The 27,680-nt window shown below is 40.7% G+C and overlaps 1 protein-coding gene across 3 annotated transcripts in view; it reads left to right on the plus strand.

The window, feature by feature from the left end:
* The window catches only part of LOC134348634 (sodium-driven chloride bicarbonate exchanger-like), a 258,317-nt gene that overhangs the window by 181,016 nt on the left and 49,621 nt on the right, over window positions 1–27,680 (plus strand). For all 3 annotated transcript variants that reach the window (XM_063052328.1, XM_063052326.1, XM_063052327.1), the window contains 5 exons: window positions 4,329–4,416; window positions 13,506–13,652; window positions 16,953–17,053; window positions 18,611–18,785; window positions 23,692–23,825. In XM_063052328.1, coding sequence (XP_062908398.1) covers window positions 4,329–4,416; window positions 13,506–13,652; window positions 16,953–17,053; window positions 18,611–18,785; window positions 23,692–23,825 — 645 coding nt within the window. The remainder of the gene's footprint in view (window positions 1–4,328; window positions 4,417–13,505; window positions 13,653–16,952; window positions 17,054–18,610; window positions 18,786–23,691; window positions 23,826–27,680) is intronic.

Below are 27,680 nucleotides of genomic sequence, written 5' to 3' on the forward strand. Positions count from 1 at the left end.
GAATATCGATGACTTCTGAAATCTTTGTTATTACATCTAGTGCAGAATTTATGCCACTATTAACAGGGTGTTGATAAATCTGAATCTTACATGGGATAATTTGAAAACTTACTTATTTTCCTGGAAGCGCTCATTTTCTAAATGGGTAATTTGTACGACCATGAATTTAGCAGCCTGAACAGACAGAGCAGGTCAATGTGAAAACACAATATTGTGTTCTGTTCATTCTCTGACCCACTTCTCAATTGCAATGCTATGCTGGGAGCAAAGGATTATAGAATTAACCATCTGGATTTGAACTCCCGTAGTTTGTAGTTAATGAATTGCAGAAGAGTAGTGTACATTCATTAAGCAAAACTGTGAAACAGTTTGATAAATTAGCTTTGTTTACACATATTTCATGGAAACGGTGTGTTCAGTTAATTTGATATTTTTTAAATATTAAGGAGTGACTGTAGTTTTATTAAGTTGGTTATATTAAATAGAGAAGATCAGATTAGTTTTATTTGTCACATGTCCATTAAAATATCGAAGCATGCAGTGCAATGAGTTGTTTTTGCATCAATGACCAGCCTAGACTGAGGAATGCGCTGGGACAGTCAGCAAAAGCCGCCACACTTCCAGCGCCAACGTGGCATTCCCGTAACTCACTAACCCTAATCCTTTTGGAAACTGACGTGCCTGGAGGTCATGAGGAGAACATACAAACTGCTCACAGACAGTGTTGGGAACTGAACCCTCATCGGTGATTGCTGATGTAAAGTTAACACGGTGCTATATTTGTGGAAATACAGTCCATACTTGAGAGATCTAGTTTCAGTATCATAAAACGCTACCAAAGGACAAGGCAAGATGCCGAAAATGGTTGGTTCCCATTAGGGAAGATTGAACAATCAGTCTAATTTACTTGGACAAGGAAGACAAACTATTAAGTGGATTGATTGGGCAGACAGTGGATGTTTTCACTTGTGTGTTGTAATCTGAAAGTCTCACAAACATACATTTACTGTTAGCAAATTGTACTGGGAGAATGATGGAGATCTGGACATGTTAGTGCTTGAAATAACTGAGTTGAAAAGAATGGATGAAGTACAGTCAGATAAGTTCACGCATGTAAAGGAAATAGGGAGGATGTGAAGGTAACATGTGGAAGGAGATTTGTGTAATCAATGGCCCATTACCAGCATGGACGTCTCAGGCTATATTCCTTGTATCAGCACAGTAATCTTGTGGCATTACTAACAAAAGTGTGAAAGTATAGGAAGATAATATTATATTCTTCACGGTGTTTTGTTGTCAGATTTCCCTGCAGCACCAACGGACTGTTTAATTCATTAATTAAAGATAAATAAAATAACCATTTAAATAATGTATGTTACAAACATTATAGTATCCAGACAGTAAATTTCAGATGACTTTATAATCGAGTGTGTAAGCATCTGGCAATGACTTGGTAACTTGATTATAGTATCATTCAATGAAAGCAAAGGATTTAGAAACATAGAAACATAGAAAATAGGTGCAGGAGTAGGCCATTCGGCCCTTCGAGCCTGCACCGCCATTTATTATGATCATGGCTGATCATCCAACTCAGAACCCAGCCTTCCCTCCATACCCCGTGACCCCTGTAGCCACAAGGGCCATATCTAACTTCCTTTTAAACATAGCTAATGAACTGGCCTCAACAGTTTGCTGTGGCAGAGAATTCCACAGATTCACCACTCTCTGTGTGAAGAAGTTTTTCCTAACCTCGGTCCTAAAAGGCTTCCCCTCTATCCTCAAACTGTGACCCCTCGTTCTAGACCTCCCCAACATCGGGAACAATCTTCCCGCATCTAGCCTGTCCAATCCCTTTAGGATCTTATACGTTTCAATCAGATCCCCCCTCAATCTTCTAAATTCCAACGAGTACAAGCCCAGTTCATCCAGTCTTTCTTCATATGAAAGACCTGCCATCCCAGGAATCAATCTGGTGAACCTTCTTTGTACTCCCTCTATGGCAAGGATGTCTTTCCTCAGATTAGGGGACCAAAACTGCACACAATACTCCAGGTGTGGTCTCACCAAGGCCTTGTACAACTACAGTAGTACCTCCCTGCTCCTGTACTCGAATCCTCTCGCTATAAATGCCAGCATACCGTTCGCCTTTTTCACCGCCTGCTGTACCTGCATGCCCACTTTCAATGACTGGTGTATAATGACACCCAGGTCTCGTTGCACCTCCCCTTTTCCTAATCGGCCACCATTCAGATAATAATCTGTTTTCCTATTTTTGCCACCAAAGTGGATAACTTCACATTTATCCACATTAAATTGCATCTGCCATGAGTTTGCCCACTCACCCAACCTATCCAAGTCACCCTGCATCCTCTTAGCATCCTCCTCACTGCTAACACTGCCACCCAGCTTCGTGTCATCCGCAAACTTGGAGATGCTGCATTTAATTCCCTCATCCAAGTCATTAATATATATTGTAAACAACTGGGGTCCCAGCACTGAGCCTTGCGGTACCCCACTAGTCACCGCCTGCCATTCTGAAAAGGTCCCGTTTATTCCCACTCTTTGCTTCCTGTCTGCTAACCAATTCTCCACCCACACCAATACCTTACCCCCAATACCATGTGCTTTAAGTTTGCACACTAATCTCCTGTGTGGGACCTTGTCAAAAGCCTTTTGAAAATCCAAATATACCACATCCACTGGTTCTCCCCTATCCACTCTACTAGTTACATCCTCAAAAAATTCTATGAGATTCGTCAGACATGATTTTCCTTTCACAAATCCATGCTGACTTTGTCCGATCATTTCACCGCTTTCCAAATGTGCTGTTATCACATCCTTGATAACTGACTCCAGCAGTTTCCCCACCACCGACGTTAGGCTAACCGGCCTATAATTCCCCGGTTTCTCTCTCCCTCCTTTTTTAAAAAGTGGGGTTACATTAGCCACCCTCCAATCCTCAGGAACTAGTCCAGAATCTAACGAGTTTTGAAAAATTATCACTAATGCATCCACTATTTCTTGGGCCACTTCCTTAAGCACTCTGGGATGCAGACCATCTGGCCCTGGGGATTTATCTGCCTTCAATCCCTTCAATTTACCTAACACCACTTCCCTACTAACATGTATTTCGCTCAGTTCCTCCATCTCACTGGACCCTCTGTCCCTTACTATTTCTGGAAGATTATTTATGTCCTCCTTAGTGAAGACAGAACCAAAGTAATTATTCAATTGGTCTGCCATGTCCTTGCTCCCCATAATCAATTCACCTGTTTCTGTTTGCAGGGGACCTACATTTGTCTTTATCAGTCTTTTCCTTTTTACATATCTATAAAAGCTTTTACAGTCCGTTTTTATGTTCTCTGCCAGTTTTCTCTCATAATCTTTTTTCCCCTTCCTAATTAAGCCCTTTGTCCTCCTCTGCTGAACTCTGAATTTCTCCCAGTCCTCAGGTGAGCCACTTTCTCTGGCTAATGTGTATGCTACTTCTTTGGAATTGATACTATCCCTAATTTCTCTTGTCAGCCACGGGTGCACTACCTTCCTTGATTTATTCTTTTGCCAAACTGGGATGAACAACTGTTGTAGTTCATCCATGCAACCTTTAAATGCCTGCCATTGCATATCCACCGTCAATCCTTGAAGTGTCATTTGCCAGTCTATCTTAGCTAATTCACGTCTCATACCTTCAAAGTTACCCCTCTTTAAGTTCAGAACCTTTGTTTCTGAATTAACTACGTCACTCTCCATGTTAATGAAGAATTCCACCATATTATGGTCACTCTTACCCAAGGGGCCTCTCACGACAAGATTGCTAATTAACCCTTCCTCATTGCTCAAAACCCAGTCCAGAATAGCCTGCTCTCTAGTCGGTTCCTCGACATGTTGGTTCAAAAAACCATCCCATTTAGTATGTAACTAGCATAAATTATTCTGTTAGTACTGTTTATGATTATGGTTCTCAAATAATGCTGTTAGAAAATAAATGATCAACAAATAATAACCACAAGCGAGTCTGCAGATGCTGGAAAGAGCACAAAATGCTGGAGGAACTCAGCAAGTCAGGCAGCTTCTATAGGAGGGAGTAAACAGCCAGCCTCCTCCCTTCCCAGTCTTGGTGAAGGGTCTCAGCTCGACACGTCGACTGTTTATTCCCCTCCATAGATGCTGCCTGACTTGTTGAGTACCTCCAGCATTTTGTGTGTGTTGATCAACAAATAATGTTTCCAGTGGAACTGACCAGTGTAAAAAGAGATTAATAGCTGCCAGATTTTTTTCATTTTTGATGTTGATTACTTTACTCACATCACTGTTTCTTTCTCCCACAGATTCTTGTTTATTCTCTTGGGTCCTCTTGGTAAGGGTCCTCAATATCATGAGATTGGCCGGTCGATAGCAACACTGATGAGTGATGAGGCAAGTGCTGAACTAATTTTGTGTCCTTCCAATATCTGTTGTACGTTTTCGTCGATCATTGAAATCTTGCTGATGTGATTATAGTCTAATCTTTATTACATAAAATATATATAGTTTAATAATATTGGGTGAAAAGTGAATAGAATAAATTTTCAGCTTTGCTAGAATTTGAATGAGGCTGTGTATCTTCATGCAGTGAGTATGTGCACTTGTTATATCTCTTGTTCTGAGTAATTAGCACTTTTAAGAAAATTTATCAAATTAGAACATTAGTTGTTGCATGAGAAAGTGCTATAACAAGGCATATGAGATGTGACACTTGTTCTTTTACACACAATCCGGAGACCTGGTCAGTGTTCCCAAATAAATGTACTTCCTTTGCATTTCTTCCATATTGCAATTATAGTACACAATGTGGAGGAACCAATTCTGGATTATATGGCAGCATTTAGAGGTATCTTAGTAGGGCACAGAGGGGCATGGAATTAATGCTGACTAGTGAAAGGAAGAAAGGATGTGCTTACATTGGAGAGAATTCGAAGGAGGTTCATGAAAATGATTTTGCAATTGAAAGACTTGTCATATGAGGAGTGTTTGATGGCTCTGGGCCTTTACTCACTGGAATTCAGAAGAATGAGGGAGCATCTCATTGAAAAATATCAGATGATGAAAGCCCTCTATATAGTAGATCTGGAGAGGAGGGGGGAGACTCAGACCAGAGGACGCAGCCTCAGAATAGAGCGATGTCCATTTAGAGTGGAGATAAAGAGGAATTTCTTGAGCTAGAGAGCGGTGAATATGTGGAATTCGTTCCTGCAGGTAGCTGTGGAGGCCAAGTCATTGGATATATTTAATGTAGAGGTTGATAGATCCTTGTTTAGTCAGGACATGAAGGGATGAAAGCAGGAGATTGGAGCTGAGAGGTGGAGCAGACTCAATGGGCTAAATGGCCTAATTCTGCTCCTATATTTTATGATCTTATGGTCAAATAGTAGGTGAATGTTAGATAGGTCTGATTGTTAGCATAGATGCAGTGGTCTGAATGGCCTGTTTCTGTGCTATACAAACGTATGACTCTGAGGAGTACCTGTGTTCAGGTGGCAGGGTCAGCTCAGAGCTCCCTGCTGTCTGCCATTTTAATTCTCCATCCCACTCCTGCACTGACTGATCAGTCTGTGGCTTCTTATGTTATTATAACAAAGCCCAAATGGAAGCTTATCAAACAGCACCTCATCTACTGATGAGTAAGTTGCAGCCTTCTAACAATGTCAGACACTACAACTTCATACAATGCACTGTATCAGATCTGTCCATTTATGCTCCAAGTCATCCTCTCGTTTCATAGCTTGACCTGAGTACGTTCCACAGCCCTGCATTTCACAACTTCTGATGTCTGTTTCTTACTTTTAATTGACCTCATTTCAGGTTTTTAAAATGTTCTTTCTCTCCAATAGCCCCCACTAACCTGACCTCCTCAACTTGTCCCCATAGTGCAATTAGCTTCAACCTGTCACTCCTCCCCGCATCTTCTCTGTAGATTAAAGTTTATTATCAAAGTACATGCATGTCACCATATACAAACCTGAGATTCATCTTCTTGTGGACATACTAGTAAACCTATAGAATAGTAACTATAATAGGATCAACACACCAGGGTGCAAACTGTGCATTTGCAAATATAAATCAATAGCAATAAATTACGAGAACATGAGTCCTTGAAAGTGAGGTCATTGGTTGTGGGAACATTTCAATGTTGGGACAAGTGAAGTTGAGTGCAGTTATCCCTTTTTATTCAAGAACCTTATGGTCAAGGGTTAGTAACTAAAGGAGCATGGCCTGGCTGGTGAGGATCTCTGATGATGGCTGCTGCTTTGCTATGACGGTACTTCATGTAGATGTGCTCAGTGGTTGAGAGGGCGTTACCTGTGATGTAATGGGCCAAATCCATTACTTTTTGTAGGATTTTCCATTCAAAGGCATTGGTGTTTACATGCCAGGCTGTGATGGTGCAATTCAATATAAAAAGTAACTTTCCTGTTTTTCTCAGTTCTGACAGTCTTTGACCTGAAGTGTTAATTCTGCTTTATCCACAGATACTGCCTGACTGGCTGAATGTTTCCAACATTTTATCTTTTTATTTTAGATCTCCAATAACTGTAGTTTTTTTTTACTTTGTGCATTAAGATTTAACTCTTGATTCCTTTGCCATAAGAAATTAAAATAAATTCTGTCTTGATTTTAAAAAATAATTATTGAGATGCAACGCAGAATAGGCTTTTGAGCCACACTGCCCAGCAACCCCCGATTTAATCCTAGCCTGATCACAGGACAAGTTACAATGACCGATTAACCTACCAACCGGTTCGTCTTTGGACTGTGGGGTGAAACTGGAGCACCTGGAGGAAGCCCATGCGGTCATGGGGGGAATGTACAAGCTCCTTAAAGACAGCGGCAGATTTTGTTGCTCAGCAATCCTTTTTGGAAGATTGTGCTGTCTCCTTCAAAAGGCTGAGCAACGCAATCCTTCAGACCAACTTTACCATCATCATTTGCCCAAGTTTTTCTTCCGTCTGTCTATATTTCTATGTATTTGTTGCCCATCTTTGCTACTTACTTTTCGCATCTGCTGTCTTCTGCAAACCTTACCTTTGCCATTTAATGACATTGAGATGATCTATAGCAGGGGTTCCCAACCTTGTTATGCCGTGGAGCCTTACCATTATGTGAGGAGACTCTGGACTCCAGGTTGGGAACCCCTGATCTATAGTTCCCTAAGCTTGTCATAGCCGGAGGAGATAGAGAGCATGAGCTCCCATTACCTATTATACTTTATACTTTATTGTCGCCAAACAGTTGATACTAGAATGTACAATCATCACAGCGATATTTGATTCTGCGCTTCGCGCTCCCTGGAGTACAAATCCATAGTAAATATTAAAAATTTAAATTATAAATCATAAATAGAGAAAATAGAAAAGGGAAAGTAAGGTAGTGCAAAGAAACCAAGAGGCAGGTCCGGATATTTGGAGGGTACGGCCCAGATCCAGGTCAGGATCCATCCAGCAGTCTTATCACAGTTGGAAAGAAGCTGTTCCCAAATCTGGCCATACGGCTCTCAATGACTTGTGTCTCAAATAGCCTCTGACAACCAAGCCCAGCTCCTGGTCTTCACATGTGGCTTATCTACTAAGCCAAGCGGAAATCTTTCTACTGACAGGAGAAGGGGCAAACGTGAGTTACTGGTGCCTTAAAACCAGTTGCTTTGGGCAGACGGGGCTCAACAGCCATGGTTGACAGCTCACCTAAGAGGAGGAAAATGCTGATCTCAAACCTCCATAGTGGCTTTATCTACCCTGAGCTAAGGCTTCAGGAGTAAACTTTTAAAATCACTGAGTACATCTGGCTCTTTACTCTGAGAGTCTTATAATCATCCATAGTCAACAGGTTCATCTGGGTTCCAGTGTCAAGCTTGAATGGAACTACTGTCTCATTCACAACCACTGGAACAATCCATTCTGTTTTACCAGCAGCAGCAATCTGCAGAGAACCTACAAGGACTTCCTCCATTTCCTTAGCAACCGTGTGCACTTTTCTTCTGGTAGTCCCAGCTTTGTTGCACCTTGCAAAATGATTCTTCTTCTCCCAATGATTCCAGGACTTTCCATAAGCAGGACACATCTCTGGAATGAGCCTGCCTCCACTTTTGCTGCATTTGCAGTTTAAGCCCATCTTGATGCCATGCTGTTGCTTTGGGAAACACCTTGTGCTCTGCCCCTGTATTTTCACAGCATGGAATGTTGTTTCTGCTCTGTGCAGCTCCTTAGCTGGGGCTCGTGTGATCTCTGCTGCCCTACACATATTAACAGCCTTTTCTAGCATTAAATCTTTTTTCATGGAGCAGTCTTTCTTTAAAAACATTATATGGGATTCCACAAACTATTTTGTCTAGCATCTATTTCTTAATAACTTGCATTATTCAGCTAGGCTTTGTATTTAGCCCTCACACTGACTTCTGACACCATGAAGACAAACTTGCATGGGTACAAATGCTAGAACTATTTTATTTACAGACTTACAGAATGGTTTCTGCTCAACCAGATTTCACCTTTGACCTCCAGCCTGCCGAGAGCATGTGTGACCCCTTCACCATCTTCAGTTCCTGTTCCGGGTGAACTGCCCACATTGCACATTGGGAATTGATGTTCCTTATTATGTACCAATGTAATAACACAGGAGGGTAAGAAGTGCCTTACACTTCCTTTGGTAGAGACGCATCCGTACCCTGCCTCCCTATCTTCAAGTAAACAGAACCTTTAAGTGTGACAATAAAAAAAAACAAACAGAAACTCTAGATATGGAAATCTGATATGAAACAAAAGATACAGAGATATTCCCTAGGATCATCCCAACTTCACTTTATCTCACAAACACAAGGAATTCTGCAGATGCTGGAAATTCAAGCAACACACATCAAAGTTGCTGGTGAACGCAGCAGGTCAGGCAGCATCTCTAGGAAGAGGACGAAGGGTCTTGGCCCGAAATGTCGACTGTACCTCTTCCTAGAGATGCTGCCTGGCCTGCTGTGTTCACCAGCAACTTTGATGTGTGTTGCTTCACTTTATCTCCTCCCTTTTTCAGTTCCAACAAGGGGTTTGGGCCTGAAATTTTAACTCTTTCCCTCTCCAGAGGCTATCTGATCTGCTGTGTGTTTACAACATTTTTGTTTAAGTGGAAATCATTCTTTAATTAAACTCCAGGCAATATATAACTACGTAAAACAGTGCCATAAAGCAGTAGTAACTCACTAATCTTAAGGTAGTAATTCGCTTAGTGGGTACAAAACACTCACCTTGATATTTCTGCTATAAAAGGAAAGAAGCAAGCTGTGCTGGGCAATCCCAAAGCCTTTCCCATGAGTGAGTATAGCCGTTAGGCAGCAAAGGTTTGAGAGCAGAGTTTTCCTTCTGGATGAGTTGCCAACCATGGCTGACCTCAACCACCTGAAGCGACTTGTTTTAAGGTGCGAGTAACCCCTCTTTGCTCCTTCTGTCTATAGAAGTGGTTCTGCCGTTTGGGAGCTAAGAGAGCCTGTGGTATGTCGAATTCCGGGTGAACAAGTAGTCTTTGGGGTATTGCGAGTTTGTGTCTTTGCTGTTGCTTTGCTCTTGCTTGAGTGCTCGTTGGTGGGTGCCGATGCTCTTACTGGTCGGTGTGGGGAGGGGCGATTGTTGCTCGCTGCCGCTTGCGTGCGGGAGGGAGGAGAGCTGGGGGGGGTCTTTGGGGTTCTAACATTTAACTGTCATTCATTCTTTGGGGGCGCTCCTCTGTTTTTGTGGATGGTTGTGAAGAAAAAGCATTTCAGGATGTATATTGTATACATTTCTCTGACATTAAATCTGTCTCTGAAACCTTTGAAGTAGGTAAGCCACACATGAAGGCTAGGAGCTGGACTTGGTTGTCAAAGCCTATTTGAGACGCATGCCATTAGGAGCATTTAATAGGCTATGGGAGCTTGTCTCTGTTACCACACCGACTATAACAACCTTAAGGAACCAACCCTACCCTATTTATACCCTCATAATTCTGTACACCTCTATCAAATCTCCCCTCAAGCTTCTATGCTTAATGGAATAAAGTCCTGACCTATTTAAACATCCTCCATAACTTCCAACTTCCATTTTCATTTGTTGCTGTGGCAATCACTTCATTTTTTTTTGTGTATTGGTCTAGCTCTAACCATGTTGCCTTATGTGGAAACCATTATTGTTTTTGTCTACTTTTGAACTCTGACATAAATATGAAATTGTTTCAATAATATAATATTCATGCCTGTAATTTGTAAAACTTCATCTGAATTTTGTTCACTCCATTTCACCGTACTTGCTGATTGTTTTTTCAATGGTGGCAATTTCTTTGAAGTGGGTGCCTCACTGGAGGCAGCTGTGGCTTTGCCATACTGTCATGAGCAACTTTTTCAGCAATCAATTGCTACTACATATTCTGCAATTATTGTTGTCCCCACATTTGTCATAGGTCCTCCTGAGAGCGTTCTACAGATGTTGGCAAATAATACCACCTTTCAGATCAAGTTCAAGTCTATTTTCATCTGATTGTACATATACAGTACTGTGCAAAAGTCTTAGGCCAATGTAAAAAAACTCTGTAAAGATGCTTTCAAAAATAATGAAATTAAGAGTTTCTGAATATCAAAAATGTTACTATGCAGTCAGTAAACAGTAAAAAAAAAAGCTAAACTAAATCAATATTTTGGGTGACCTCCCTTTGCTTTTAAAATTGCATTAATTCTCTCAGGTACTCTGTCATGCAGTTTGTTCAGAAAATCGGCTGGTAGGTTGTTCCAAGCATCTTGGAGAACTTGCCACACTTCTTCTGCAGACTGACTGTCTCACTTGCTTCTGTCTCTCCAGGTAATCCCAGACAGCCTTGATGATGTTGAGATCAGAGCTCTGTGGAGGTCATACCATCTGTTTCAGAACTCCTCGTTCTTTTTGCTGAAGATAGTTCTTTATGACCTTAGCCGTGTGTTTGGGGTCATCGTCCCATTGCAGAATGAAGATGGGATTGATCAGATGCCTCCTATGATGGATGAAAATTTGCTTGTACTTCTCAGCATTGAGGATTCCATTGATACTGACTATATCCATTTGTAGAAATGTAGCTGCACACCTGCAGGGAACCTCTGCTGTGCTTCACTGTTGGCTGCAGACACTTATCCATGTAGTGCTCTCCAGCTCTTCTACAGACGAACTGCCTCCTGTTTGAGCCAAAAATGTCAAATTTTGACTCATCAGTCCAGAGCACTTTCTACCATTGTTCAGCATCCTAGTGTTTTTGTGTGTAGGCGAGTCTCTTGGCTTTGCCTCAACTATGGACGAATGGCTTTTTGGCAGCAACTCTTCCATGAAGACCACCTCTGAAAAGACTTCTTTGGACTGTAGAAGGGTGTACTTGAGGTTTCAGTTGTTTCTGTGAGCTCAGAGATGATAGCAGTACTGTACATCATCTGATCTAGATGGAACATCAGTTTGATTGTCTTTCATCTGCTCCACTCAGTTTCTGTGGCCAGCCACCGTGTTTCTGGTCTTCAACTTTGCTCATTTCTTTGTGCTTCTTCTGAAGAGCTTGGACAGCACATCTTGAAACTCCTGTTTGCTGCAGAATTTCTGCTCAGGAGAGATCTTGCTGATGCTGGATGACCACTTTTGTCTCGTTGCTATGCTCACTGTTGCCATGGTGTAAGAATTGATGATTTGACGGTTAAACTGTCATATCTGCCACACCTTCACCTTTTAGTTTGGTTGCCCATTGCCCAGATTGACTCCTTCTATATCTGTTTCTGTTTCAGTTAATCTGTTTAGTTCATTCAACTCATTAAGCTACTGATCTGTTTGTTATCTTTGTTTTATCTTGCATTGGGCTATATACCTACGAGTATTCAAGTTCTTATTTGATAAGTGGTCTATGTTACTTCCTTTAATGAAATACAAAAATTTCTCTGTAACATTTAATTCTTTTTTGGTAGATGTATGTTTGGAAATCTAAAATGTGCTCTTTTTTAATAACACACTAATGCAGAAGACAGTAAATTTTTATCAAAAATCTGGGGTGCCTGAGACTTTTACATAGAACTGTATACAGCCAAAGGAAACGAAATTTCTCAAGACCACAGTGCACCCACAAAACATAAATCACATACAGCTCATAAACCAAAATATTACCATAAATAAATTAATCAAATATAATTCAAAATGTGTGTAGCGCACAGCGCGGGTAAACAATAAACAGTAATCTGACCTTGGTGGTTCCAGGGTATTCATTAGTTTCACAGCCTGACATAAGAAGCAGTTACCCAGTTTGGTGGTCCTAGTCCTGAGGATTCTGTACATCCCTCCTGATGGTAGTGGGTCAGAGGGATTGTGTGATGGCTGTTAGTGATCCTCAACAATGCTTCGGGCCTTTCGTCTGCAACACTCCAAGTAAATGTTACAAATGTCGGGAGGGAGATCCTGATGATCCTCTCGGCAGTTTTTACTGTCCTTCAAAGTTGTCGGGGAACGCAGCAGGCCAGGTAGCAATTTTGATGTGTGTTGCATGAATTTCCAGCATCTGCAGAATTCCTCGTGTTTGCGTTTTACTGTCCTTGTAGGGTTTTGTACTCCGATGCCTTGCAGCCTCCGTACTATACAGTGATTCAGCCAGAGAGGACACTCTTGATGTATTCCTGTAGAAAGTTATGAGAGTGGTGGTAAGAATCCTCGAATGCTTCAATCACCCCAGAAGGTGCAGATGCTGCTGTGTCTTCTTGACTAGTGAAGATATGTTGCGTCCATTTTGTACACACCAAGGAACTTAGAGCTAGTCACTCTGTCCACCTCAGAGCCATTGATGTGAAATTGAAAATGGCGGACCTTTGCCTTCCTGAAGTCCACAATCATTTCTTTTATCTTGTCCATATTGAGACACAGGGTATTGTTCTTGCACAGTTGGACAGCCCTCTCTACTTCCTGTCTGCATACTGACTCATCACTGCTGCTTGATGATGTGGTTTGAGCTGAAACTGGCAGTGCAGTCGTGAGACAGGAGTGGCTGAACACAGAGCCCTGAGAGGCACCAATGCTCAGCCTGCTATTCCTTCAGCATTTGCAGTCTCGTGTCTCCATTCAATAAAACTGCCTCTTAAAAAGAGGTATCTTCATTACCTCATTGAATCAAGATAAAGATGTAAAATTCATTTTTAAGGCATCCAAAATTCATTTCAATAGCAAAGAGTTATTTATGAGGGGCATTATATTTTTGGATAAATCTCTCTGTTGATTTAAGTTAAAAATATAGCAGAAGAGTGATATTTACCTAATCCTTCAGCACCTTCTTTTCACTAAACAGTAGATGCTAACATTGGTGTTGTTTGCAGTTGCGGAATGATTCTTAAGTTTTGTCTTTAAATTTATAATAGTACGCTCTTAATAAATTAAACAGAAGTTTCATACAGGAATACAAATGTGGAATTGCAGTTAGTTGGTATAAAAATAACTTTTGCATAATCAGTTACCTATGTGCTTATGTTTTAGGTATTTCACGATGTTGCATATAAAGCAAAGGACCGCAATGACTTGGTTGCTGGTGTGGATGAATTTCTTGATCAAGTGACTGTGTTGCCACCTGGAGAGTGGGATCCATCCATCCGAATAGAACCACCAAAGAGTGTACCTTCCCAGGTATGGACACTAACATGTTATGATTGTTGCATTATCGCCCAGCACTTTTGTTGAAAAATAATGGTGTTAATTGAATCATCAAAACTTATGAACCATATGATGATTCATTTACAGGGGTTCCCAACCTGGGATCAACAGACCGACCCCTTTCTTGATCCATGGCATAAAAAAGGTTGGGAACCTCTGATTTGGAAGTTAGGTTGTCTTGTGGCTTTTAAGAGTGAAGAACTGAACAATGCCCTGTACTTGCATTGATAATGCTCACTGTAAACTACAGAACCAACTATATTTAGTCACAGCATAATATAACTTTAAAAAACATATCAAGATCAATGTAATTGATTTGGGAATACAGGTTTCATTAAATTATAATGGTATTCTAAATAGCAACTGAAATGAATGCCTCTAAGTAATTAAGTTCTAGTGTTAATCTAGTTAACTACAAAACTTGATGGACTGATTGTGGACTTCAGAAAGGGTAACATGAGGGATCACACACCAGTCCTCATAGAGAGGTCAGAATTCCAAGGTGTTAGTATCTCTGAGGATCTATCCTGGACCCAACAAATCGATGCAGCTACATAGAAGGCAGAACAATGGCTATATTTCATTTGGGGTTTGGCTTGTCACCAAAGACATTTGCAAATTTCTACAGATATACTGTGGAGAGCGTTCTAACTGGCTGCATCCCCGTCTGGTATGGGGGTTGCTACTGCACAGGGTTGAAGTAAGCTGCAGAGAGTTGTAAACTTAGTCAGCTCCATCATGGCCACAAGTTTCTGTAGTATCCAGGACATCTACAAGGATCAATGCCTCAAAAAGGTGGTATCCATCATGAAGGATCCCCATCACCCAGGTCTCATACCTGCCATCAGGAAGGAGATACAGAGCGTGAAGGCACACTCTCAGTGACTCAGAAACAGCTTCTTCTCACCACCATCTGATTTCTGACTGGACATTGAACCCATGAACACAACCTGCATTGTATTGCCGCAGCAATGACAACAAATGTAACAACATATGCCGGTGATGTCAAACCTGATTCTGATTTGCACTTGTATTTCATATATTCAACGTACTTAACATCATTCATTGTGTGCATTAAAAATAACTAGTTACAGGACTGTTTTACTACTTTATTTATTTATTGAGATACAGTTTGGAATAGGCTCTTCTAGCCCTTTGAGCAGCACCGCCCAGCGACCCCAGTTTAACTCTAGCTTAATCATGGGACAGTTTAAAATGACCAGTTAACCTACTAACCTGTCCATCTTCGGACTGTGGGAGGAGCACGAAACACCCGGATAAAACAGATGCATTCCATGCAGTGGATGTACAGACTCTTTACAGGTGATATCAGAATTGAACTCTGAACTCCGACGCCCCGAGCTATGATCATGCCATGCCAACCGCTACACCACCATACCTTAAATTCTTCTTGCATTTCTCTCTTCAGTATTCTGCACTACGCTTGGGGATGTTACAGTAATATTTAAAAGGTTGGATAGCTGTCCAGAAAATGGATGCATTTGGCCTAGATGATGAGTGAATGAAGATGCACTCGGTAGGGAATATCTTAACATGATGCAGACACGTACCTTGTAGATGGTGTAAGGAAGTTGGGGAGTCAGCAGATATATCATTTGCTCAATAATACTTGCCCTTTGATCTGCTCCAGTAGCTCTGATAGGTATGTGGCTGGGCTGTTGGATTTGTTCGCAATGTGATGCCCTGATTATTAATGGTGGGTGATTCGGAAATGGTAATGCTGTTAATTTGATTGTTTCTTGTAGATGATCATTGTCTGGCAAATAGAGATCCAAATCTGAATGTTGTCCAAGTCCTGTTACTTCCTACATGAATTATTTTATTGGTTTTGCCTCTCTGGTTGGATGCCCGTGACTAGCTTTGTGCCACAGGGATCGGTGCTGGGTCCATTGTTGTTTGTCACCTATCTCAATGGTATGGTTGATAATGTGGTAAACTGGATCAGCGGATTTGTATATGATGCCAAGATTGGGAGTGCAGTTAACAGAATCAGAATCAGGTCTAACATCTCTGACGTATGTTGTGAAATTTGTTGTTTTGTGGCAGCAGTACAATGCAATGGTTAAAAAATTGATAAGCTGTGATACAGGCTATTAAAGCTTGCAGCAGAGTCTGGACCAGCTAGAAAATGGTCTGAAAAATGGCAGATGAGTGCAGACAAATGGGAGGTGTTTTATTTTGGAAGGACAAACCAGGGTAGGATTTGCCTATTGAAGATAGGGTACTGAAGAGTGCACTGGAACAAAGGAATTTTGGAATACAGATCCATAATTCCTAGAATGTGGCAAACCTTTAGATAGGGTTGTAAAGAGAGCTGTAGTCTCGTTGGCCTTCACAAATCAGAGAATTGAGTTCAGCAATTCAGATGTTATGTTGGATTTGTGTTAGACATTGGTGAGCCCAAATTTGGAGTATTGCATGCAGTTTTGGTCACCATCTACAGGATCAGATGGAAAGAGTACAGAGAAATAGATGGACTGAACAGCCTCTTCCTGTGCTGTGGTGCTCTGTGACCTTATTACCTGAAAAGTTTCGTGGAGCTGAACACCATGCGTTCTTCAGGAGACATCCAACATCCAGATTTTTTTTTAAATGGGGACAATTAAATTAACATATTTAACCAAATAAAAATTTTAAGCTCTCTGTTAAGCTGCAACAATATCAACACCTAGTGATTGGTATGAATCTAGCCCATAATTACATTATGAAAAGGCAATGCCAATCCAACAATTCTCAGATACTACTTGAATTTGCTTTGATTGAAATGTTATTTGTTGCAGTCAGTTTTAAAAAGTACTTAGATGGTTTACTGCACTTCTTTGGCAGTTAATAAATTATTGCCTTCCTTTAACAATGAATTGTCCCTGGTATTCTCTTCTTTATTGCTAAAAGGTTGTTTATGGGGTGGAGTAGGGAGAAAGGAAATCCTTGTCTATTTTCAAAATTCCTTTTGTCGTCCTGAGTGCGGGTTGATGCTGGTGATAGATTGTAATTCAATATACATCCATGACCTTGATCACAATCAAAAAGACAGATTTAAGGATCTAGTTTGTAATATCATGTTGGTGAATTTCAAATGCAAATCAGTAACAGACAGATGTTACCTTGCTACATTCAGTTTTTGATCTTTGTGTAAACATTGTCCAGGTTTGTAGCATATACACCTTTAGCATCTGTATCTGATCTTAATTAGTTCGCATTTTCACTCTCAGATGTCAAATTTCAAAACATTTAAAAAATTTCTTTCGGCAGGAGAAAAGGAAAATTCCAGGAATACCAAATGGAACCACAGCTCATGGAGATCCTGACCCACATGAGGAGCATACAGGTCCTGAGTTGCAGAGAACAGGAAGGTTAGTAAAAGTAAGATTCATGTTAAGTTAACTGTGTTTTATTTCCTTCTGCTGTTTGATATGTGTGAGTGTACATTACGGTTGTTTTGCTACATTATTCCCCTTACAAACATTTCTAGGAAGGATCTGAAACAAAAATTGAAAAATAAAGGAACTCCCAATCTGTTATTATCTATGGACATATAATCACAGTTATAACAAGACATTTCTAATATTCAATATATACAATATCATACTATGCAAATTCTCCTGCCCACTGATATCAATTTGTGCCAGTTCGCCATTCTGAACACTAATCAGCTATAAGATACTACAGCTGAATCTGATGTCCTTGCTCATTATCACGTGTGTGTGTGTGTGTGTGTGTGTGTGTGTGTGTGTGTGTGTATGTATATGTGTGTGTGTGTGTGTGGTGGTGAGGGGTGTAATCACTACATGATTCACTTGTTCATCACACATACGTAGCCATTCAGCGTGTTATATTTTCATCAGCGATGATCTTGGCAAACTCATCAATGAATTCTCTGCTGCTTCGTGATCAGCAGACACTTTATCACCACAAATCTTTAAAAATAAAGTGTCATGCTTTAAAAAAAATTTACATCCAGCCTGCTGAACATTCACAATGACCTTCAGTTTTCAGTTTGTAGTGACAGAGCTTTGTCTGTTCCATGATCAGTATAATATTAAGCCAAATATGTTCACTCTGACACTGAGGACCCCGCTCGTTCTGTACATGATTGAGATCTTTAGTTTCTGCTTTATGCAGTGTTTTTACATTTTTTATTAACTTCTGTTCAATATATATGTGAGGTCCTTTCTCAGAACTGCCTGTGATGCACAAAGACCCTTGCATCACTTGGGAACCTTCCCAGGACCTTGTGCAGTTTTCCACTTGTGATGTCATGTCAGCGCTCAAACAATTTCGGAAGTTTTCAGATTTTGGATAAGGGTTTCATATTAGTTCAGCAGATTCATTCTGAGGATGAGGTGAGATAGACTGGAATAGAGCTCTCTGGAGTTCAGAAGAATAAGAAGTGACCTTATTGAAATATAAAATATTCTGAGATACTTGACAAAAAAGACGTAAGAGATCTAAAACTGGGGAACATAGCTCAGAATGAAAGGTTAATCCCATTGGCTAAATGAGGAATTCCTTCTTTCAGTGGAATGCAAATACTGAGAATTTCCTTCTCCAGTGAGGAATCATTAGTTACATTCAGGGTTGACATGAAATTTGGGACTAAAAGAGAACCCAGAATAATGAAAAATGGGCAGGAAAATCGAGTACCCGCTACCTGATTTTTTGGTAGAGGAAGAATTGTCTGCCAAGAGAATGCAGAGAGCGTTTTGCGGACAGAACTCCAGCCACACACACCCACCTGGACTGCTCTGCATATGTCTTTACATGATGAATACAACTGAAAACTGTACAACGTCTGTAGCGGGGGAGAATTCTCTGCAGAGAATGGGTTTAGTGCTTGTCCTTAAGCAGATGTATGTTTTTCGATTTTTACATTTACATATTGAAATATCTTTTGATTCCTTCAAAACCAGGCTATTTGGTGGATTATGTGAAGACATCAAAAGAAAAATCCCATTTTTTTGGAGTGACTTTAGGGACGCTTTAAACTTGCAGTGTGTGGCATCTTTCTTATTCTTGTACTGTGCCTGTATGTCGCCTGTCATTACATTTGGTGGTCTGCTGGGAGAAGCTACAGAAGGTTCCATAGTAAGTTCGATGATTTTTCTAGAAAATTAATTTTGTATGGTGTGAATTACCTTTGCTGCCTTGCTTATACCGCATTTTAATTTCTGTTCTTAATGTGCAAATCCTTTTCTGTACTTGGTTCACTGAGGTAAATATGGTTGTTGCATTAGCTGTGAGCAGTGAGAATAACATACAGTAATTTTAGAAAATAAGATTGCTGGCACGACCAATAATTAATGCTTATCCCTGGTTGCCCTTGAGAAATATGAATGTTCTGTTTGAACTGCTGTAGTTCTTGTGGTGAAGGCAATTATTTAATTACATAATATTTATTTCTAGTTGTAACCAGGCCAGAAAGGTATTCAATATTTGTATCACGTTCATACACAAATAGTTCTCTTACTTTAATAATCAATTGAATTACTAAGCCTTGAAAATTGACTCATACAATGCTCATTATCTGCTATATAGTCTTCCCACTTGATTATAAAACTGACATAATTAATTTGTATTTTCTACCACAGCATTCTTATGGTAAAAACATAAGAAATAAGAATAGGGCTAGGCCATCTGTTGTTTGAACCTGCTGTGGCACTCAGTGAGATCATGAATGAACATTTCCTAGCCTCGGATCTAGTTACCTGGATTTTTGCTATAACCGTTCTTGTAGATTTAAAAATTCCACAACCTTGAGTGTATTCGTTGATTTAGCCTCCTCAGTGCTCAGGGAGCAGAATTCCAAAGAGACATGATCCTCTGAAAAAAGAAATTTCTTTTCTTCTCCATTTGAAATGGATGGCCTCTAATTCTGAAACTACGTTCTCTAATTCTAGAATCCCCCACAAGGGATACATCTTTTCAAGAAACATTCTGTTAAGCCCTCTCAGGATCTTATGTTTTTTTTAAAAAATATCATCTTGTACTGTAAAAGAATCTAGTGCTTTCCCAGCAAATACGATGAATAAACTCTTCTTGGGCTCCCAGCCGGGTACAGGTATCAATTATAAAAAGAATTTTAATGAAGATGGTCTCACTCCAAGTAAGAATTGGAATTCAATTGTAAACAAGGTGGGAGACAGGAAACCTGATTGGATGAGGACTAACCAATCAGTAGGGACAGACTATGGGGCTATATATACCACCGGACTAGACATGCCCAGGTATCATCCCTGATCAAGATGACTGAGTTTGCCATTGAAACATTGGTTATAATCGATACCTGCACCCTGCTGGAGGCCCAAGAAGAGTTTATTCATCATCTCATACCCTGCTAAACTGAGTACTCTTGGAGTGTAGTAGTAAAACCTTGTACAGTTGCAGCAAGATTTTTATACTTTTCTGCTCCATCTCTTCTGCAACAAAGATAAATCTCCATTTCCCTCTCTTAATTACTTGTGTTTCTGCACTCATGTTCTGCGTTTCACATACAAGGGCATCATGTCAATCTCACTGGCAGTATTTTGTCTGTCTCTATTCTGCTTTTTCATTCCTTCTACCAAAGTGGACAGCCTTACATTTCGCCATCTATATACTACTAAAACTCTCACGCTCTGTGTGACTATTTGTGACATAGCACAAACGGTGCATTACAGCGGCACTAAAATGCGCTAACTTACAGAATGCATGCAAAGTTCAGGGTTATATATTCATATAAAATTGCTCACTCGCCAAAATCAACAGCCCCGCTTTCACCTGAGACCTGATGTCAGCCTTGATGGAAACTGTGACGTGACAGCACGATGCATGTGCACGGCCAGCCTCAGAAGCAACTCACGATGCTCACACCAGCAACACCAACTGGAGCAAAAGGGCAGGGCAGCTCTATTTCGAGCGGTCACATTCTGCTAATCACCATCAGCATGTGCGAGATTGGGACAGATCAAACTGAGATCCATCAATAAGAGATAATTAAATCTTATTGTAATGATGTACTTCGAGGCACCCATCAAACCCTTTGCTGCAGTCAAAGGACAGTGGTGACTATATCACGTCCATTTAAGAGAGCGCCAACCGCATCATCAAGAATAATCAGCATCTTAGAAGCCTTGATGTTACTGCTTCGTATCTTCTATCCAGCATTAAGGTAAAAAAAAATATGGTCAGCCTAATTATGCTGCTTGGAAAGAGAAGGGGGACACTATGGTCAAGAGATGATGCCAAACGTCATCGGGAAGTGGCAAGGAGAGGGAGAGAACAAGAATCGGATGAGGCCAGGGATGCACGACTCTAGGATCAAAGAGTCAGGACAAAAAAGATGAGAGAAGAAGAGACAGAGGAGGAGAGGCATGCACGTCTCCAAAATGACAACAACTGGCATAGAAGGAGAGACAAAGAGACAAAGGAGCTGAGAAATGAACGTCTCCAGGATCAGAGACAAACAACAAATAGCAGAAGAGATGAAGACACGGGGGATGAAAGGGCTGCATGTCTCCAGAATGACAAAAACAGGCACAGGAAGAGGAGAGAGGAAGAGACAAAGAAGCAGAGAAATGCACGTCTCCAAAATCGGAGACAAAGAATAAACAGCAGAAGAGGTGAAGAGATGGCGCGTGAATGGGCTGCACCTCTCCAGAATGACAATGAGAGGCACAAGGGTGGCAGATCAATGATGTCATCAAAAGTGTCCTTCGTTAAATGAGGAGGAGCTATATTTGCTTTGCTACGCGCCGTTCTTCTTTAATAAACTGATGTTTTCTTCTTCGATTTCCAAAGCAAAGCGATTCCAATAACATTCAGGAAAATTTAACGTTCATTCTGGTCACAGCAGACTGCACCACCCTTCTCTCAAAGGGTGCCCCAACAGGTCACTCCGTCGTCTAGTATTTTACTCTTATCTGCCACATTCTTGCCCATTCATTTGTTATTTTTTCTGTCCATCTGCAGAACTATGCATCCTCCTTACAATTTGCTTTCCCAAATATCTTTATATTATCAGCAAATTTGCCAACTACCCAGTATATGTCATGAAATTTGTCGTTCTGCGGCAGCAGTACTTTGTAATACATAATAATAAAAACAGTAAATTACAGTAAGATCTACACACACACACACACAGATTGATAGGGTAGAAGGAGTCAATTTTAGAAAACCTAGCACATTTATTTTTCAACATAGTCCCCTCCTACACTTACACACTTAGTCCAGCGGTCGTGGAGCATACGGATCTTGGACCTCCAGAAAGTGTCCACAACAGGGGTGATTGATAAGTACGCGGCCTAAGGTAGAAGGAGATGAGTTATTAACTTCAAACGTTCTGCATAATAACTCAAAGAGTTGATTTGCATGTGCATGTAATGAGAGCTGTATAACTCATCTCCTTCTACCTTAGGCCGCGTACTTATCAATCACCCCTGCTGTGGACACTTTCAAGAGGTCCAAGATCCGTATGCTCCACGACCGCTGGACTAAGTGCGTAAATGTAGGAGGGGACTAGTGTGTGATTTCAGGCTGCTGTATCTCCTTCCTGATGGTGGCAATGAGAAGAAGAGAAGAGGGCACGTCCTAGGTGATGGGGGTCCTTAATGATGGATGCTGCCTTTTTGAGGCATCGCTCCATGCAAACGTCCTGGATGCTGGGGAGTCCAGTGCCCATGATGGAGCTGACTGAGCTTACAACTTCCTGCAGCTTGTTTCGATCCTATGCTGTAGCCTCACACCCCCAAACCAGACAGAGATGCAACCAGTTAGAATGCTCTCCAGGGTACATCGGTAGAAATTTCCCACTCAGAAGATTTCCAATAATCACTTACTAAACTCTGTTTTTACATCATAGCACTGACTAAAATAGCATCTGAAAAAATAATACAATATGAAGTTTACATTTCATGTAAATTTCATAGGGATGGCTGCTCAAATAATTGTGTACAGTGGTGATAAAATTACTATTGACCTAAAAAAAAATTAATGGAAATGGATCAGCCATGATGAAATGATGGAGCAGACTTGATGGGCCAGATGGCCTAATTGTGCTCTTATCTCTTATGGTAATCAAAACTATAATTAGCCATAAACACGAGAAAGTCTGCAGATGCACGGCAACACACAAAAAATGGTGGAGGAGCTCAGCAGGTCAGGTAGCATCTATGGTTATCAAAAGCAGTTGACATTTTTGGCTGAGCCTTCTTCAGGACTGAGGAGGAAGGGAGAAGATTTCAGAATAGTGAGGGGAGGGAAAGGAGGGTAGCTGGAAAGTAATAGGTGAAGCCAGGAGGGTGGGAAAGTTCTCGGGCTGGAGGAGAAGGAATCTGATTGGAGAGGAGAATGGACCATGGGAGAAAAGGAAGGAGGACAGGACCCAGGGGAAGTAATTGGTGGGTGAGAAGAGGTAAAAGGTCATAGTTGGGAATGGAGGAAGGTGGGGGGGGGGGTATTTTGTTTTCTGGAAAGAAAATCAATATTCATACCATCAGTTTGGAGGCTATCCAGACAGAATATGAGGTGCCCCTCCTCCGCCCTGATGGTGGCATCATTTTGACACAAGAGGAGGCCATGGACTAACATGTTAAAACATGAATGGGAATCAGATTTTAAATGGTTAGCCACTGGGAAGTCCTGCTTGTGGCAGATGGAGCAGAGGTGCTCAGCAAAGCGGTCCTCCAATTTACCATGGCTCTCACCAGTGCAGAGGAGGCCGCATTGGGAGCACTGGACATCTAGCAAGACAGACATCTGTTTACATGAAATTTATAGATTCAAACCATATTCAGGTCTGAATCATCTCGTACTGTATATATCACATGCTGTAAATGAATTGTCATATATATGAATAATATTCGGTCCTAAAACTATTCACAATAGAACTGTATTTACTGAAAAAATTGGCAAATTGGTGTTCACAGGATAATGCCTTCTTATTCATCTACTTTACATTTATCAGAAAACTATATATCAACACTAAATTATATCAAAATTACTCTTTTGTTTCCAGAGTGCAATTGAATCTCTCTTTGGAGCGTCCATGACAGGCATAGCATATTCGCTGTTTGCAGGGCAGCCACTAACAATCTTGGGGAGTACAGGGCCGGTCTTGGTGTTTGAGAAAATACTGTTTAAATTCTGCAAGTAAGTATCCCAATGTACTACTTTCAGTTTTCTGCACAGATTAAACAGTTGTCCTGAGGGTGGTGGGGAATAAAATTTTACTGGTCTTGAACAAGCTAGTGTAATGCGTGAAACCTCCCCTTTATTGATTGTTGCAGAAAATGCACTGTGTAATAAAATAAACGTTTTAAGGAGAATATACAGTGGATTCTGGTTAATTGCGACACACTGTGACCAGTACATTTTGGTCCAATTAAGTAGCTGTCCCAATTATCTGAAGTTTCATGGAAATAGTTAAAAAATGTATAAGAAAGCCAAGCTAACATTTAACTGAGTAAAAAATTATGAATTTTAATGAAATGCAGAACAAATTAGAACACTACTTATACTACTACAATACTATAAAACTGTGTATTAGTTCCTAATTGTTATCCCGAATTCACTCCATGTATGCTGATGTGTTGTTTTGGTTGACTGTCAATATGCAAAATCAATGCAGGCACTTAAGTACAGATAATGAACTGCCTTCATCCAATGCTTCCGACAATTTCATCCTCCAAATCTTCTTTTTCATTGTAACATTCAAGATGATTGTTGATACCTTTAAATTCTTCACAGTTCTTTACTTGTTGAAGTAGTAAAATTGTTTAATTTTCACTCCCAGCCATTTCTGGCATCTCCAAGCCTGAAACTGCAGTGATCAAAACAGTTCTGAATTGTTTTACTGTTTATTAATTGTCATCTCTCAGTGACAAAAATCACTGCTCTTTGAACACAAACATGCAAGTGTTGCTACATTAAAAACTGTTCGCTCTAAGCATGATGTAGTACCTAACTGCCACATGACGTGCATGTGAATGACGCTAGTTAGGAAATATTTGGCAACAGTCTCCTGCCCCAGTTAAATGGCATAGTGTCCCAAATAAATGAAGGGAAACCTGGCTATCTTTTCAATTTGGTTTTGTTCTTTAAGAGTTGTCCCAAATAAGTTTCTGTCTTGATGGCCCGATTAACTGAAATTCACTCTATTCGTATAAAGGGATGCTCTCAATTTGTATATCTAATAATTGTAGCAAATCATTAATCCATGGCCAAGAACAATTTGTAACTATGGAGGTTAATGGAAAGGAGAACAAGCCCATGTCTTTGTATCTATTTTAATCAACAGGAGAAACTATACATGAGGGCAGCACAGTAGTGTATTAGTTAGCATCACACTTTACAGTACAGGTGGCCTGGTTCAATTCCTGCCGCTGCTTGTAATGATTTTGTACGTTCTCTCTGTGACCGCACGGGTTTCCTTCCGCTGTCCAAAGACATACTGATTGGTAGGTTAATTGGTCATTGTAAATTGTACTCTGCTTAACTAGGATTAAATCGGGGGTTGCTGGGCAATGAGGGTCAAAGGGTTGGAAAGGCCTATTCCACACTGTATCACAATAAATAAGATGTTGCATGGAATTGCCATCCCTACCCTGCTCTGCTGCTCCTATCATCCCATTAGTGCAGGGATTGCTTGACTCCTATCATTGCCTGCAACTTGTTGTGAACATTGTTGTAACAAGCCTTGGTGACAGCATTCTGAGTTTGCGTGACATCAAAGTAATTTCCCTGTGTGGAAGTCATTGATGTTTTTTTGGCTTAGTATCCAAGTCTTTGGAGAATTACAGATTCCACTGACATAATAGCTCCCATTGTGTTCTCAATGAGTCAGTAGGAACCTTTGATCCTTTGTGGAAATGGTATAACTTTCCTGATTTGCACCTGCATCAATAAAATCTTCAGTGTATCATCAGAAACACGTTGAGCCTGCTCACTATACTGTACTTTTCAAAAATCTACCCAGTGCTTTTTGAGCATTGTTGCAAATATTTAAAGCTGTTGTAAAATAACTGGACAGCTACTTTACCAGTTTTAAAGCGTTAGTTGACAAAATTAGATGTAGTTTTGAAGATGGTAAATAATTTAATAAGCTGTTCATCATTATGCAAGAAGAACATAATTTAAGTAGCAAAATTTTTTGTCATTTATAACAAAGTTTTTAAAATTATTAAAACTTACTGCACAGTACTTCAGAAATTTTAAACACTGGCCATCATTTATTGAATTGATTGAAAAATTGAGATTGTCAGAGTCTGAATAGAGGTATCAAAATGACTTGTAATTTAAAGGTTATGCCTGCTTTCTATTTATGTAACAGCTAATATATGGAAATAATTTAAAATTTTTACCTTCATTATCTCAGGAATGTATTGAAGAATCCAACATCATCCACATAGAATATTGAAGAGTAGAGCAAAGGAACAGGCCATTCGGCCCACAACATTGTGCCGACCAGCTAAAAAGCAAATCAAAAACATTCAAACTCTAATCCCTCCTACCTACACAATGTCGATATCCCACCATCTTCCTTACATCCATGTGCCTGACCAAACACCTCTTAAAAGCCTCCAATGTATTTGCCTCTACCACCATACCAGGCAGTGCATTCTGGGCATCCATGATTCTTTGAATAAAAAACTTACCCCTCATATCCCCTTCTCATCTTCAGTGGTATTAGACATCTAGTATTAGACATTTCAGCCCTGGGAAACAGATACTCCCTGTTCACTCTATCTATCTCTACTATTTACTTTATCTTTGCTCTCGTAATGTTATAAAGTCCTATCAGATCTCCCTTCAGCTCTCAGCACTCCAGAGAAGACAAGCCAACTATGTCCAGGCTCTCTTGATAGAAGATGCCCTCTAAACCAGGGAGCAGCCTAGTAAACATTTTTTGAGGAAATTACAAGTAGGCTAGGCAAGGGAGATGCAGTGGATGTTGTATATTTGGATTTTCAGAAGGCCTTTGACAAGGTGCCACACATGAGGCTACTTAACAAGATAAGAGCCCATGGAATGATGGGAAAGTTACATACATGGATAGGGCATTGGCTGATTGGCAGGAAACAGAGAGTGGGAATAAAGGGATCCTATTCTGGTTGGCTGCCGGTTACCAGTGGTGTTCCACAGGGGTCCGTGTTGGGGCCGCTCCTTTTTACGTTGTACATCAACGATTTGGGTTATGGAATAGATGGCTTTGTGGCTAAGTTTGCTGATGATACGAAGATAGGTGGTGGGGCCGGTAGTGCTGAGGAAACAGCGTCGGTAGAGAGACTTGGATAGATTGGAAGAATGGACAGAGAAGTGACAAATGAAATACAATGTTGGAAAGTGTATGGTTATGCACATTGGCAGAAGAAATAAACGGGCAGACTATTATTTAAATGGGGAGAGAATTCATAGTTCTGAGATGCAACGGGACTTGGGAGTCCTCGTGCAGGATACCCTTAAGATTAACCTCCAGGTTGAGTCAGTGGTGAAGAAGGTGAATGCAATGTTGGCATTCATTTCCAGAGGAATAGAGTATAGGAGCAGGGATGTGATGTTGAGGCTCTATAAGGCACTGGTAAGACCTCACTTGGAGTACTGTGGGCAGTTTTGCTCTCCTTATTAAAGAAAGGATGTGCCGACATTGGAGAGGGTGCGGAGAAGATTCACTAGAATGATTCCGGGAATGAGAGGATTACCATATGAGGAACGTTTGTCCGCTCTTGGACTGTATTCCTTGGAGTTTAGAAGAACAAGGGGGGACCTCATAGAAACATTTCGAATGTTGAAAGGCGTGGACAGAGTGGATGTGGCAAAGTTGTTTCCCATGATGGGGGAGTCTAGTACGAGAGGGCATGACTTAAGGATTGAAGGGCGCTCATTCAGAACAGAGATGCAAAGAAATTTTTTTAGTCAGGGGGTGGTGAATCTGTGGAATTCGTTGCCTCGGGCGGCAGTGGAGGCCAAATCATTGGGTGTATTTAAGGCAGAGATTGATAGGTATCT

The sequence above is a fragment of the Mobula hypostoma genome, chromosome 6 (genome assembly GCF_963921235.1).
Source record: "Mobula hypostoma chromosome 6, sMobHyp1.1, whole genome shotgun sequence".
In the NCBI taxonomy this organism is placed as follows: Eukaryota; Metazoa; Chordata; class Chondrichthyes; order Myliobatiformes; family Myliobatidae; genus Mobula; species Mobula hypostoma.